The sequence below is a fragment of the Danio aesculapii genome, chromosome 9 (assembly GCF_903798145.1).
Source record: "Danio aesculapii chromosome 9, fDanAes4.1, whole genome shotgun sequence".
Classification (NCBI taxonomy): Eukaryota; Metazoa; Chordata; class Actinopteri; order Cypriniformes; family Danionidae; genus Danio; species Danio aesculapii.
The window spans coordinates 4,102,110-4,118,097 of record NC_079443.1 but is presented as its reverse complement, the minus strand read 5'-3'; the positions used below and the strand labels follow the sequence as shown (position 1 = coordinate 4,118,097).

At 33.0% G+C, this 15,988-nt stretch overlaps 1 protein-coding gene across 1 annotated transcript in view; it reads left to right on the top strand.

Annotated features, from left to right (window-relative positions):
• myo3b (myosin IIIB) overlaps window positions 1–15,988 on the top strand; it is a 186,209-nt gene that overhangs the window by 147,770 nt on the left and 22,451 nt on the right. The window contains exons 26-28 of the mRNA XM_056464721.1: window positions 2,503–2,606; window positions 3,069–3,115; window positions 10,403–10,578. Coding sequence (XP_056320696.1) covers window positions 2,503–2,606; window positions 3,069–3,115; window positions 10,403–10,538 — 287 coding nt within the window. The 3' untranslated portion in view covers window positions 10,539–10,578. The remainder of the gene's footprint in view (window positions 1–2,502; window positions 2,607–3,068; window positions 3,116–10,402; window positions 10,579–15,988) is intronic.

The following is a 15,988-nucleotide window of genomic DNA, read 5'->3' as shown; positions in this document are numbered from 1 at the left end:
TTACCAATAAAAACAAGGTTGGAACGTGAAAGAAATATCTAATATGCTATGGTAAATTGCTGTATTTTGTTCATTTATAAACTGGCAGCTGTAGTTGTCAGACTTTTACGGTAAAAAATATAAGGTTGGAACATGAAAGAAATATCTAAATTTTCAGGGTATATTGCTGTATTTTGTTCAATTATAAACTGACAGCTGTAGTTGTCAGACTTTTACCATAAAAAACAAGGTTGGAACGTAAAAGAAATATTTAAATTGCTATGGTAAATTGCCGTATTTTGTTCATTTATAAACTGGCAGCTGTAGTTGTCAGACTTTTACCGTAAAAAAAAAAAAAGGTTGGAACATGAAAGAAATATTTAAATTGCTATGGTAAATTGCCGTATTTTGTTCATTTATAAACTGGCAGCTGAAGTTGTCAGACTTTTACCATAAAAACAAGGTTGGAACGTAAAAGAAATATCTAAATTGTCACGGTAAATTGCCGTATTTTGTTCATTTATAAACTGGCAGCTGTAGTTGTCAGACTTTTACCATAAAAAGCAAGGTTAGAACTTAAAAGAAATATCTCAATTGCTATGGTAAATTGCTGTATTTTGTTCATTTATAAACTGGCAGCTGAAGTTGTCAGACATTTACATTAAAAAATATAAGGTTGGAACATGAAAGAAATATCTAAATTTTCACGGTATATTGCTGTATTTTGTTCAATTATAAACTGGCAGCTGTAGTTGTCGTACTTTTACCATAAAAACAAGGTTGGAACGCAAAAGAAATATATACATTTTCACGGTATATTGCTGTATTTTGTTCATTTATAAACTGGCAGCTGTAGTTGTCAGACTTTTACCGTAAAAAATATAAGGTTGGAACATGAAAGAAATATCTAAATTTTCACGGTATATTGCTGTATTTTGTTCAATTATAAACTGACAGCTGTAGTTGTCAGACTTTTACCATAAAAAACAAGGTTGGAACGTAAAAGAAATATCTAAATTGTCACTGTAAATTGCTGTATTTTGTTCATTTATAAACTGGCAGCTGAAGTTGTCAGACTTTTACCCTAAAAAAAAAGGTTGGAACATGAAAGAAATATTTAAATTGCTATGGTAAATTGCCGTATTTTGTTCATTTATAAACTGGCAGCTGAAGTTGTCAGACTTTTACCATAAAAACAAGGTTGGAACGCAAAAGAAATATATACATTTTCACGGTATATTGCTGTATTTTGTTCATTCATAAACTGGCAGCTGTAGTTGTCAGACTTTTACCGTAAAAAATATAAGGTTGGAACATGAAAGAAATATCTAAATTTTCACGGTATATTGCTGTATTTTGTTCAATTATAAACTGACAGCTGTAGTTGTCGTACTTTTACCATAAAAACAAGGTTGGAACGCAAAAGAAATATATACATTTTCACGGTATATTGCTGTATTTTGTTCATTCATAAACTGGCAGCTGTAGTTGTCAGACTTTTACCGTAAAAAATATAAGGTTGGAACATGAAAGAAATATCTAAATTTTCACGGTATATTGCTGTATTTTGTTCAATTATAAACTGACAGCTGTAGTTGTCAGACTTTTACCATAAAAAACAAGGTTGGAACGTAAAAGAAATATCTAAATTATCACGGTAAATTGCTGTATTTTGTTCATTTATAAACTGGCAGCTGAAGTTGTCAGACTTTTACCATAAAAAAAAAGGTTGGAACATGAAAGAAATATTTAAATTGCTATGGTAAATTGAGGTATTTTGTTCATTTATAAACTGGCAGCTGTAGTTGTCAGACTTTTACCCTAAAAAAAAAAAAAAGGTTGGAACATGAAAGAAATATTTAAATTGCTATGGTAAATTGCTGTATTTTTGTTTATTTATAAACTGGCAGCTGTAGTTGTCAGACTTTTACCATAAAAAACAAGGTTGGAACGTAAAAGAAATATCTAAATTGTCACGGTAAATTGCCGTATTTTGTTCATTTATAAACTGGCAGCTGTAGTTGTCAGACTTTTACGGTAAAAAATATAAGGTTGGAACATGAAAGAAATATCTAAATTTTCACGGTATATTGCTGTATTTTGTTCAATTATAAACTGGCAGCTGTAGTTGTCGTACTTTTACCATAAAAACAAGGTTGGAACGCAAAAGAAATATATACATTTTCACTGTATATTGCTGTATTTTGTTCATTTATAAACTGGCAGCTGTAGTTGTCAGACTTTTACCGTAAAAAAAAAATACAAGGTTGGAAGGTAATAGAAATATCTAAATTACTACCCTAAATTGTTGTATTTTGTTCGTTTACAGCATCACAGTGTCAACTTCAACACGGACACCACAGAAAACACACAAATCACTATTGTTTAGCCCGTGCGAGGCTATGATGTATTTATGTCGCGTCTGTCAGCTTTATTTGTGCTCCTCTGCTTAAACAAGTCCTGCAGGGCGTCACAATGGGAGACGTGTCACTGATCCGTCCCGCTTGTGTGTGTGTCCCGCAGGCCCAACACTGAAGCTACACCAGCACCGTTCCCCTCGGCGTAGAGGACAGCAGCCCAAGCTTCTGAACAGCCCGGAAGACAGTCTTTATTACAACCATCTCAACGTGAGTTCAAAGCCTTTCACGGGAGCCTTTGTCTAACTTTGTTTCCAGATGATAATACAATTAAAGCTACCTGTGCCAGAGAGAACCCCCCCTCCTGCTCTCCCCTCGCCGCCGCTCCGCCGTTCTGTTGTCTCCACCATGTGCTTTGGCGCTTTATCTGTTGCTTTCATGTGAGGATGTCTCCCTTCACGGTGAATAATTGATGTGGTTTATCAAAGCCGAGCAAGATGCCTGCCTCATCAGCCTCAGCCCCGCGTGCTTTGATCAAGAAAAATTATGCTGTGACTTCTGATATTATCAGCATCTGCACACATTCAACACAAAATCACTTTGAATTAAAAATTAATGATTTTGCGCGTGTTCGTTGCTTGCCGCTTGTCTTTTCTGAAGCTTCACTAACTCTCTATCTATGTGTGTGTGTTTGTCCGTGTGTGTGTGTTTGGTTCTGTGTCCTCTCCGCAGAGAAGTCTGGATTATCAGGGGAGCAAGAGGAAACCCAGAAAACTGGGGTAAATAACAGCTTTCATTCTTAGTATCTAAACACACCCCGGCAGCTCAGGAGGGGAGCCGAGAAGAAGACCACGGCTCTGTTTGCTTCTCATGCAAATTCACGGCTGAAAATACCAACGTTTTTTCTTTCTCTCCTCCTATTATTTTTTGGGAGGAGACGTGATATAAGAATGCACGCATTAATTGTCAGATACGTGACCTCGGAGCCCAAGTTAAGCCTGGTTCCTCTAATACCTCCAGCAGGCTGTATATCAGCACTCTTTATTGAGAGGATTAACCGTTTCTCTTTTATTTATTTATTATTTTTAACCCCTGTGAAGAGAACAATAAAGTAAGGCTCCTTTCTTTGCTCTCAGTTTGTTACTTTAACATTTTAGGTTGTTCACTATTAAAGAGTGATTTAAAAACATAATAATAGGCCTTTCGTTTTAAGCGCTTAGTCCACTTTCACTGAGGGCCACTTCAGCATTATGCAACATAGGCTCATTCTGAAAATGTAGCCCTATATACATTTCTGGAGATCGTGAATTATGTAGCCGGAGGTACGTATGGCTGCATTTCATCTTTAAAATGAATGCTGCAGGGCAGTATGACGCTGTTCCTTTTGCGTTTACGAGCTGACTGCTTTGCTCCGAGTGAACAGCTTTTCAGCTGTTACCAGTTTGTCCAGTGGCCCGACATGTATGTTGGTGAACTTGAGACACACGATGAATGGGGTTCGAGTGCGGTGAAATTCTACGGCTGATGCATTCTACGTCAGTCTTGCTACCCAATTTGCATTGATTTTGTATGTAATCTACTTTCACGGATACTTAAATTTGCATTTAGTTTGAATCAAATGCTGTCGTAGGCGACATAAAACAATATGGCTGGTTGTATTTGGTCCCCAACCCTTGAGTTTGCCACATGTTGCTTAGACTATAGCTAGATTTCCTTCAAATATTTTCAAAGATGCAAAAAATACGTTTTTAGAGCAGCTGACTGTAGTATTGGTTACCTAGCAACAGGGCTTAATTTGTGCCGGAACACCTCTGAAATCTGATCCGGCACCTCATTTTACCAATCCCCCTCCTCAACCGCCCTCATCCCCCATCCGCTGTTCACTTTCACTTTCTTCCGCAACCCCCAACCCTCTTCACTTTCGTCCGCACCCCCCTTCGCCATCCAACGCACCGCCACATTTAGCATTTCCGTCACTCATTTTATATGCACTACTTCAAAATGAGCATTAGCATATGAAGATGGAATCCCAGCTACCGAGCTAACTTTTCCTTAACAAATACAACTGACTGACAGGAGAAATGCTCAGGAACACACTTTAAGACATAGGTCTCAAACTCAATTCCTGGAGCGCCGCAACTCTGCACAGTTTTGCTTCAACCCTAATCAAACACCGCTGATGGAACTTATCAAGGTGTTCAAGACTACCATGGACTGTTAAGCAGGTGTGTACTGGAGGTGGCTGGAGCTAAACTATGCAGAGCTGCGGCCCTCCAGGAATTAAGTTTGAGACCATTGCTTTAAGAGATAGAGCTTTGAAATATAAAGGAAAGTAGACTGTGGGGACTCAATACAGGAATGTGTTTGAGAGTAATGATGCTGGATGTTCTTCCACCCACAGACGAATGTAGTGACAACATGAGGCTTGCAGTCAGAGGAGCTTAGAGAAAACACAAAGCTGAATGTCACTCAGTATCTTATAATGCAAATGAAACTAGACAGACAGCCATTTTAATTTAGAATGCAATTAGCTGGAAAAGTAACTGTATTTTGATCAATTCTCTTTTATGAGCTCATATTAGAGAGATTATGTCTAAAATGTTGGTGCTTGATTGACTTTCATTCATTTTCCACGCAGGACTGTTTTATTGAAGTCTCATTTGACTCATTTGTGTTGCCAGATCTTTCTAGAAAAAGAAAACAATAAACCTAAACAAATCATAAATCATCCAATTTCTTACTTTAACAAGCTCTGATGTTGTCTACGCTCAGAATAATTATTTTAGTTGCTTGTTCAAACTACTTATTTAAAATGAGCTGAATCAACACAATTCTTGAGTTTTTGGAGGGGATAACTTCATTTTTATGTTCAATCTACTTAAATTTAAAAAACAAAGTTAAGTTAGCTTAATTGGTTTGTGTTGGGACAGGATGAAGGAGTGTATCTGTCCGTCGACTACATGATCCAAGCAAAGAGATGCTTATAATTGAAGGATTTGGCAACACAGCTGCATAAACTCAATCCACCAAAGACAAAAGTCCAAGTGTACACTGTAAAAAGTAATACATTTTAGCTTTACTAAGCCAGATTCCACAATTGAACCATACAAATTAGGTGTGTTGTTGTAAATTAATTAGGTTCTTTCAGTTATTATGTGTCTTTTAAAGCGATTAGTTGACTGCTTTCTAAAAATGTGAGTAAATGTGTGCCTTTTAGAGCCATTAGTTGACTGCTTTCTAAAAATGTGAGTAAATGTGTGCCTTTTAAAGCGCTTAGTTGACTGCTTTCTAAAAATGTGAGTAAATGTGTGCCTTTTAAAGCGATTAGTTGACTGCTTTCTAAAAATGTGAGTAAATGTGTGTCTTTTAAAGCGATTAGTTGACTGCTTTCTAAAAATGTGAGTAAATGTGTGTCTTTTAAAGCGATTAGTTGACTGCTTTCTAAAAATGTGAGTAAATGTGTGCCTTTTAAAGCGATTAGTTGACTGCTTTCTAAAAATGTGAGTAAATGTGTGTCTTTTAAAGCGATTAGTTGACTGCTTTCTAAAAATGTGAGTAAATGTGTGTCTTTTAAAGCGATTAGTTGACTGCTTTCTAAAAATGTGAGTAAACGTGTGTCTTTAAAAGCGATTAGTTGACTGCTTACTAAAAATGTGAGTAAACGTGTGCCTTTTAAAGCGATTAGTTGACTGCTTTCTAAAAATGTGAGTAAACGTGTGTCTTTTAAAGCGATTAGTTAACTGCTTACTAAAAATGTGAGTAAATGTGTGTCTTTTAAAGCGATTAGTTAACTGCTTTCTAAAAATGTGAGTAAATGTGTGTCTTTTAAAGCGATTAGTTGACTGCTTTCTAAAAATGTGAGTAAATGTGTGCCTTTTAAAGCGCTTAGTTGACTGCTTTCTAAAAATGTGAGTAAATGTGTGCCTTTTAAAGCGATTAGTTGACTGCTTTCTAAAAATGTGAGTAAATGTGTGTCTTTTAAAGCGCTTAGTTGACTGCTTTCTAAAAATGTGAGTAAATGTGTGTCTTTTAAAGCGCTTAGTTGACTGCTTTCTAAAAATGTGAGTAAATGTGTGTCTTTTAAAGCGCTTAGTTGACTGCTTTCTAAAAATGTGAGTAAATGTGTGTCTTTTAAAGCGATTAGTTGACTGCTTTCTAAAAATGTGAGTAAATGTGTGTCTTTTAAAGCGATTAGTTGACTGCTTTCTAAAAATATGAGTAAACGTGTGTCTTTTAAAGCGATTAGTTGACTGCTTTCTAAAAATATGAGTAAACGTGTGTCTTTTAAAGCGATTAGTTGACTGCTTTCTAAAAATGTGAGTAGACGTGTGTCTTTTAAAGCGATTAGTTGACTGCTTTCTAAAAATGTGAGTAGACGTGTGTCTTTTAAAGCGATTAGTTGACTGCTTTCTAAAAATGTGAGTAGACGTGTGTCTTTTAAAGCGATTAGTTGACTGCTTTCTAAAAATGTGAGTAAATGTGTGTCTTTTAAAGTGATTAGTTGACTGCTTTCTAAAAATATGAGTAAACGTGTGTCTTTTAAAGCGATTAGTTGACTGCTTTCTAAAAATGTGAGTAGACGTGTGTCTTTTAAAGCGATTAGTTGACTGCTTTCTAAAAATGTGAGTAAGCGTGTGTCTTTTAAAGCGATTAGTTGACTGCTTTCTAAAAATATGAGTAAACGTGTGTCTTTTAAAGCGATTAGTTGACTGCTTTCAAAAATGTGAGTAAATGTGTGTCTTTTAAAGCGATTAGTTGACTGCTTTCTAAAAATGTGAGTAAATGTGTGTCTTTTAAAGCGATTAGTTGACTGCTTTCTAAAAATGTGAGTAAATGTGTGTCTTTTAAAGCGATTAGTTGACTGCTTTCTAAAAATGTGAGTAAATGTGTGTCTTTTAAAGCGATTAGTTGACTGCTTTCTAAAAATGTGAGTAAATGTGTGTCTTTTAAAGCGATTAGTTGACTGCTTTCTAAAAATGTAAGTAAATGTGTGCCTTTTAGAGCCATTAGTTGACTGCTTTCTAAAAATGTGAGTAAATGTGTGTCTTTTAAAGCGATTAGTTGACTGCTTTCTAAAAATGTGAGTAAATGTGTGTCTTTTAAAGCGATTAGTTGACTGCTTTCTAAAAATGTGAGTAAATGTGTGTCTTTTAAAGCGATTAGTTGACTGCTTTCTAAAAATGTGAGTAAATGTGTGTCTTTTAAAGCGATTAGTTGACTGCTTTCTAAAAATGTGAGTAAATGTGTGTCTTTTAAAGCGATTAGTTGACTGCTTTCTAAAAATGTGAGTAAATGTGTGTCTTTTAAAGCGATTAGTTGACTGCTTTCTAAAAATGTGAGTAAATGTGTGTCTTTTAAAGCGATTAGTTGACTGCTTTCTAAAAATGTGAGTAAATGTGTGTCTTTTAAAGCGATTAGTTGACTGCTTTCTAAAAATGTGAGTAAATGTGTGTCTTTTAAAGCGATTAGTTGACTGCTTTCTAAAAATGTAAGTAAATGTGTGCCTTTTAGAGCCATTAGTTGACTGCTTTCTAAAAATGTGAGTAAATGTGTGTCTTTTAAAGTGATTAGTTGACTGCTTTCTAAAAATATGAGTAAACGTGTGTCTTTTAAAGCGATTAGTTGACTGCTTTCTAAAAATGTGAGTAGACGTGTGTCTTTTAAAGCGATTAGTTGACTGCTTTCTAAAAATGTGAGTAAAAGTGTGTCCTTTAAAGTGATTAGTTGACTGCTTTATAAAATTATGAGTAAACGTGTGTCTTTTAAAGCGATTAGTTGGCTGCTTTCAAAAATGTGAGTAATTGGGGGGTTTTAGCGATTAGTTGACTGCTTTCTAAAAATATGAGTAAATGTGTGTCTTTTAAAGCGATTAGTTGGCTGCTTTCAAAAATGTGAGTAATTGGGGGGGTTTTAGCGATTAGTTGACTGCTTTCTAAAAATGTGAGTAAATGTGTGTCTTTTAAAGCGATTAGTTGATTGCTTTCTAAAAATGTGAGTAAATATGTGTCTTTTAAAGCAATTAGTTGACTGCTTTTAAAAATGTGAGTAATTTGGTGGGGGGGTTAGCGATTAGTTGACTGCTTTCTAAAAATGTGAGTAAATTGTGTCTTTTAAAGCGATTAGTTGACTGCTTTCTAAAAATGTGAGTAAATGTGTGTCTTTTAAAGCGATTGGTTGGCTGCTTTCAAAAATGTGAGTAGACGTGTGTCTTTTAAAGCGATTAGTTGACTGCTTTCTAAAAATGTGAGTAAAAGTGTGTCCTTTAAAGTGATTAGTTGACTGCTTTATAAAATTATGAGTAAACGTGTGTCTTTTAAAGCGATTAGTTGGCTGCTTTCAAAAATGTGAGTAATTGGGGGGTTTTAGCGATTAGTTGACTGCTTTCTAAAAATGTAAGTAAATGTGTGCCTTTTAGAGCCATTAGTTGACTGCTTTCTAAAAATGTGAGTAAATGTGTGTCTTTTAAAGTGATTAGTTGACTGCTTTCTAAAAATATGAGTAAACGTGTGTCTTTTAAAGCGATTAGTTGACTGCTTTCTAAAAATGTGAGTAGACGTGTGTCTTTTAAAGCGATTAGTTGACTGCTTTCTAAAAATGTGAGTAAAAGTGTGTCCTTTAAAGTGATTAGTTGACTGCTTTATAAAATTATGAGTAAACGTGTGTCTTTTAAAGCGATTAGTTGGCTGCTTTCAAAAATGTGAGTAATTGGGGGGTTTTAGCGATTAGTTGACTGCTTTCTAAAAATATGAGTAAATGTGTGTCTTTTAAAGCGATTAGTTGACTGCTTTCTAAAAATGTGAGTAAATGTGTGTCTTTTAAAGCGATTAGTTGACTGCTTTCTAAAAATGTGAGTAAATGTGTGTCTTTTAAAGCGATTAGTTGACTGCTTTCTAAAAATGTGAGTAAATGTGTGTCTTTTAAAGCGATTAGTTGACTGCTTTCTAAAAATGTGAGTAAACGTGTGTCTTTTAAAGCGATTAGTTGACTGCTTTCTAAAAATGTGAGTAAACGTGTGTCTTTTAAAGCGATTAGTTGACTGCTTTCTAAAAATGTGAGTAAACGTGTGTCTTTTAAAGCGATTAGTTGACTGCTTTCTAAAAATGTGAGTGAATGTGTGTCTTTTAAAGCGATTAGTTGACTGCTTTCTAAAAATGTGAGTAAATGTGTGTCTTTTAAAGCGATTAGTTGACTGCTTTCTAAAAATGTGAGTAAACGTGTGTCTTTTAAAGCGATTAGTTGACTGCTTTCTAAAAATGTGAGTAAACGTGTGTCTTTTAAAGCGATTAGTTGACTGCTTTCTAAAAATGTGAGTAAATGTGTGTCTTTTAAAGCGATTAGTTGACTGCTTTCTAAAAATGTGAGTAAATGTGTGTCTTTTAAAGCGATTAGTTGACTGCTTTTTAAAAATGTGAGTAAATGTGTGTCTTTTAAAGCGATTAGTTGACTGCTTTCTAAAAATGTGAGTAAACGTGTGTCTTTTAAAGCGATTAGTTGACTGCTTTCTAAAAATGTGAGTAAATGTGTGTCTTTTAAAGCGATTAGTTGACTGCTTTCTAAAAATGTGAGTAAATGTGTGTCTTTTAAAGCGATTAGTTAACTGCTTTCTAAAAATGTGAGTAAATGTGTGTCTTTTAAAGCGATTAGTTGACTGCTTTCTAAAAATGTGAGTAAATGTGTGCCTTTTAAAGCGCTTAGTTGACTGCTTTCTAAAAATGTGAGTAAATGTGTGTCTTTTAGAGCGGTTGGTTGACTTTGCTTTTAAAAAGTGAGTAAATTTGCTGCTTTTAAATTTATTAATTGACTTTCATTTAAAAAGAGAGTACATGTGTTCCTTTTAATTTGTTTTTCCTTTAGTAAGTGTCTGCTTTCACCCTTAAAGGTGTCTTTTGTTCCTAAAGCCTTATGTATTATTATTACTAATGCATAATTCAATTATTATTGTAATATTTTTATTTACTGAATTACATAAAGCTTATTTTCTGTTATCGACCAAACATTTTTTACAACATATGCCTTGTTTGTCTAAATATATTTGTGATTCTTTATATTTCTTTCTCATCTCTCAGGCAAATCAAGCTTCTGGATGGAGAGGATGAATATTATCAGTTACTGTCTACAATAGAGGCCGTCCCTGAGGAGGACGTCTTATCTGGCACCTCCCCCAACCCAACATCAGCCCCGCCCACTATCTCTTCCAGATGAGCAGAGCTCCACCCACCACTCTGACTCATGCACACAGCCGGTAAGATCACATCGCTTTGTCTCCTATTGGCTAAGATGCAGATTACAATTAAAATGTTTAATTAATGCAAAAATATGATTAAGTGCAAATTTTATGTTAAGTGCAAAGTTAATTGGATGTTATTTGAAATTATAATCAAGTGCTTAAAATGTGCTTTGTTACTCAACACTCATCAAAATAAGTGTTTTACACCGCTTATTTCACTTTTTAAAAGAAGGGATCATTGTAGAAATATTGTCATGAAAGTGTGTTCTCTTAAACAACACTTAAGTGGCCTTTTATTTCGTTAATATTGTTCGGTTTTAATTATAATTTTAATAGGATTTTATGTTGAATATTTCTACTATTAAATAGTCATTTTATTAACAATAAAATTATTGTTTAATAAATATATATTACTTTATTAAATATATATTACTTTGATTTTCTATTCTATATATACACTTTTATCCTATAAGTTTACTGTATGTTGTGCTTAAAATTGTGCATTCATATAGAATTAATTGGGGGGGGGCGGGTTCTTCATTCACTGTGCATAAGCTATTACAAAATGCAGTTGTTGTTTTATTTTAAGAAAATCTTTAAACAAAATAAAATTATTATCAGTGGATATGAAATATACCCTAAGTTGTATAGTGTTTGATGTTAAATTATTTAAATATCATGAATTTATTTTAACAATGATAAATTGTATCTCATAAATGTGAGTCTTTTCTGTATACATGGTGCAAAAGTGAGTAAATTAGTTGCTTTAAAAAAATTTTTTAAAAGTGTTAAAATTTGTTGCCTTTAAAGCGATGAATTGACTTTGATTTTAAAGGGTGAGTTAATTAGTTGCTTTAAAAGTGATTAGTTTACTTTTAAAATATGAGTAATTTTGTTGCTTTAAAAGCGATTAGTTGACTTTACTTTTAAAATGTGAGTAATTTTGTTGCTTTACAAGCGATTAGTTGACTTTGCTTTTAACAAGTGAGTAAATTAGTTGTTATTAAAGTGGTTAGTTGACTTTTAAAAATGTGAGTAAATTTGTTGCTTTAAAAGCGATTAGTTGGCTTTACTTTTAAAATGTAGGTAAAAACATTTGTTGCTATTTAAGCGATTACTTTACTTTTAAAATGTGAGTAAATTTGTTGCTTTAAAAGCGATTAGTTGGCTTTACTTTTAAAATGTAGGTAAAAACATTTGTTGCTATTTAAGCGATTACTTTACTTTTAAAATGTGAGTAAATTTGTTGCTTTAAAAGTGATTAGTTGGCTTTACTTTAAAACATTTAAATTTGCTGCTCTTAAAGTGATCAGTTGACTTTACTTTCAGAAAGTGTTTAAATGTGTTGGTTTAAAAGCGATTAGTTGACTACTTTTAAAATGTGAGTAAATAAGTTGCTATTAAAGCGGTTAGTTTACTTCTCTTTTAAAGTGTGAGTAAATTTGTTGCTTTTAAAGTGATTAGTTGACTTTGCTTTTAAAAAAGTGAGTAAATATGTTGCTTTTAAAGCAGTTAGTTGACTTTACTTTTAAAAAGTGAGGAAATTAGTTGATTTAAAAGCGATTAGTTGGCTTTGCTTTTCAAAAAGTGAGTAAATTTGTTGCTTTAAAAGTGATTAGTTGACTTTGCTTTTAAAAAGTGGGTAAATTACTTGCTATTAAAGCGGTTAGTTTACTTTTAAAATGTGAGTAAATGTGTTGCTTTTAAAGTGATTAGTTGACTTTGCTTTTAAAAAAGTGAGTAAATATGTTGCTTTTAAAGCAGTTAGTTGACTTTACCTTTAAAAATGAGGAAATTAGTTGATTTAAAAGCGATTAGTTGGCTTTGCTTTTCAAAAAGTGAGTAAATTTGTTGCTTTAAAAGTGATTAGTTGACTTTGCTTTTAAAAAGTGGGTAAATTACTTGCTATTAAAGCGGTTAGTTTACTTTTAAAATGTGAGTAAATGTGTTGCTTTTAAAGTGATTAGTTGACTTTGCTTTTAAAAAAGTGAGTAAATATGTTGCTTTTAAAGCAGTTAGTTGACTTTACCTTTAAAAAGTGAGGAAATTAGTTGATTTAAAAGCGATTAGTTGACTGCTTTTAAAAAGTGTGTAAATTTGCTGCTTTTGAAGTATTTAGTTGACTTTTAAAATGTGAGAAATTAGTTGATTTAAAAGTGATTAGTTGACTTAAAATGTGAGTAAATTTGTTACTTTTAAAGTGGTTAGTTGACTTTGCTTTCAAAATGTTTGAATTTGCTGCTTTTAAAGTGATTAATTGACAGCTTTTAAAAAGTGAGTAAATTAGTTGCGTTGAAAATAATTAGATTACTTTTAAAAGGTGAGTAGATTTGTTGCTTTAAAAGCGATTAGTTGACTTTGCTTTTAAAAAGTGAGTAAATTAGTTGCTAAAAAGCGATTAGTTGAGTTTGCATTTTAAAACATTTAAATTTGCTGCTTTTAAAAGTGATTAGTTGACTTTACTTTTAGAAAGTGTTTTAATATGTTGGTTTAAAAGAGATTAGTTGACTTTACTTTTAAAAGTGAGTTAATTTGTTGCTTTAAAAGCGATTAGTTGACTTTGCTTTTAAAAAAGTGAGTAAATATGTTGCTTTTAAAGCAGTTAGTTGACTTTACCTTTAAAAAGTGAGGAAATTAGTTGATTTAAAAGCGATTAGTTGGCTTTGCTTTTCAAAAAGTGAGTAAATTTGTTGCTTTAAAAGTGATTAGTTGACTTTGCTTTTAAAAAGTGGGTAAATTACTTGCTATTAAAGCGGTTAGTTTACTTTTAAAATGTGAGTAAATGTGTTGCTTTTAAAGTGATTAGTTGACTTTGCTTTTAAAAAAGTGAGTAAATATGTTGCTTTTAAAGCAGTTAGTTGACTTTACCTTTAAAAAGTGAGGAAATTAGTTGATTTAAAAGCGATTAGTTGACTGCTTTTAAAAAGTGTGTAAATTTGCTGCTTTTGAAGTATTTAGTTGACTTTTAAAATGTGAGTAAATTAGTTGATTTAAAAGTGATTAGTTGACTTAAAATGTGAGTAAATTTGTTACTTTTAAAGTGGTTAGTTGACTTTGCTTTCAAAATGTTTGAATTTGCTGCTTTTAAAGTGATTAATTGACAGCTTTTAAAAAGTGAGTAAATTAGTTGCGTTGAAAATAATTAGATTACTTTTAAAAGGTGAGTAGATTTGTTGCTTTAAAAGCGATTAGTTGACTTTGCTTTTAAAAAGTGAGTAAATTAGTTGCTAAAAAGCGATTAGTTGAGTTTGCATTTTAAAACATTTAAATTTGCTGCTTTTAAAAGTGATTAGTTGACTTTACTTTTAGAAAGTGTTTTAATATGTTGGTTTAAAAGAGATTAGTTGACTTTACTTTTAAAAGTGAGTTAATTTGTTGCTTTAAAAGCGATTAGTTGACTTTGCTTTTCAAAAAGTGAGTAAATTTGTTGCTTTAAAAGCGATTAGTTGACTTTGCTTTTAAAAAGTGAGTAAATTTGTTGCTTTAAAAACGATTAGTTGACTTTGCTTTTCAAAAAGTGAGTAAATTTGTTGATTTAAAAGCGATTAGTTGACTTTGCATTTAGAAAGTGTTTTAATATGTTGATTTAAAAGTGATAAGTTGACCTTACTTTTAAAAGTTAGTAAATTTGCTGCTTTTAAAAGTGATTAGTTGACTTTGCATTTAGAAAGTCTTTTAATATGTTGGTTTAAAAGAGATTAGTTGACTTTACTTTTAAAAAGTGAGTAAATTTGTTGCTTTTAAAAGTGATTAGTTGACTAGGTTACAAAGTCACAACAAAGGTAAAATCAACTTGTTGCATTTAACCCTTAATAAGGCACTTATTGAAATACTCAACAGAAAAATTCTATAAATAAATCTCTGTCCATAAACTTTACTGCAATGAACTATATGAGCCAACCAAAGACATGCTTTAAATAGAAGGACTTGGCAACCTAATCTGCATAAACTCGATTGCTTCATTAGCCCAACCCAAACAAGAAGCCTAAAAACGCTTATGATAAGTGGAGGTGGCAACAAACATAAATAAGGCGTAATGTCTTTACCGAGGTAAATGTTCAACGTAATGAGTCTGCGCTCTTTCTTGTTCTTTTTTTCTGAGACTGTACTCCTGTTTGCTGTGGCAGACTGTCAGATCAGACAGGATTTGCCCTAGTACACATGATAGACAGTGCAGATGTCACCATGGCATGAATGAATGAAGAAAGTAATGACAGAGCTCACTGGGTTTGGAGACGTCAGTGTCCTGTAGTGTCCTAATAGACATTCAGGACACAGCAGCAGTTGTTCTGCAGAAACGATGACTTTCTGTTGACTTTCCACTCATGTGCTGTGCCCTAAATAAATATTAGGACACTTAAAGGGATAGTTCACACAAAAAATGACGATTCTGCCATCATATTGACTTATTCAAACACCTAGTTGAGTTTCTTTCTTCTGTTGAACACAAAAGAAGATAAAAATGTGTTGCTTTTAAATCAATTAGTTGACTTTACTTTTAAAAATTGAGTAAATTTGTTAAAATTATTAGTTAATTTTGCTTATAAAGTGTGTGAATTTGTTGCTTTTAAGGCGATTAGTAGGGGTGTAACGGATTGCGGTTGATCCGTGATTCGTACGGATCACAACCCACGCTTCGGAACACAAGTGACTTGCAAATTAAAACATATTATTACTCGTAGATTATTCCTACATTTTTAATAATCACAGAGAGATCGCCTCCCACGTCATTCAAATCACATGTATGAAAGCATTTAGGCTTTTCTGTAAAATAGAATGATGACTTCGGGATGGTTATTCGGAATGTGGTGGGTTTCTTAGGTTATTAAAGGTGTTTTCTGTCACTACTTGTTCAGCCTGCATCAATGCATTCAGTGTAAGCTGCATGATTAATCATTAAAAGTTCAGGATCGCAACACCCACGCAACAAATTGTAAATGATGGTGATTTGTATATGTTTATTAATCCTTCCAATCGCTGCATTCAAATCTGAAAACGCAAAAATCAAGAAAGAGACTCAGTCTTTTGAGTCGTTTATGAAGTTACAAACAGTCAAATAACACAGAAGTGCTGGGAAAACAGTTTGTAGTCTAGATATAACCACTGATGTTTATGGTAAAGATTAAAATCACCGTCATGTGCTCAAAAAGGAAAGTTGTAGGCAGCATTTACATTATTTAACCAAAAGGTGGCGACAACTAGCCATCAAAAACATGCCACTGAATAATTCTTCAAATATGACACATCTAGCAATGAAACATGAAGTTTTATGAGTGAAAAGCTGAATCATTTATTGAAAATGCATTATCAGCAACAGTAGTAGTAACAGTGATTTTTTTTTGGTCTCATCAGTGACTTAAAAAAATTATAATGTGATCCGAACCCATGAGATTTGTGATCTGTTACACCACTAGCAATTAGTTGA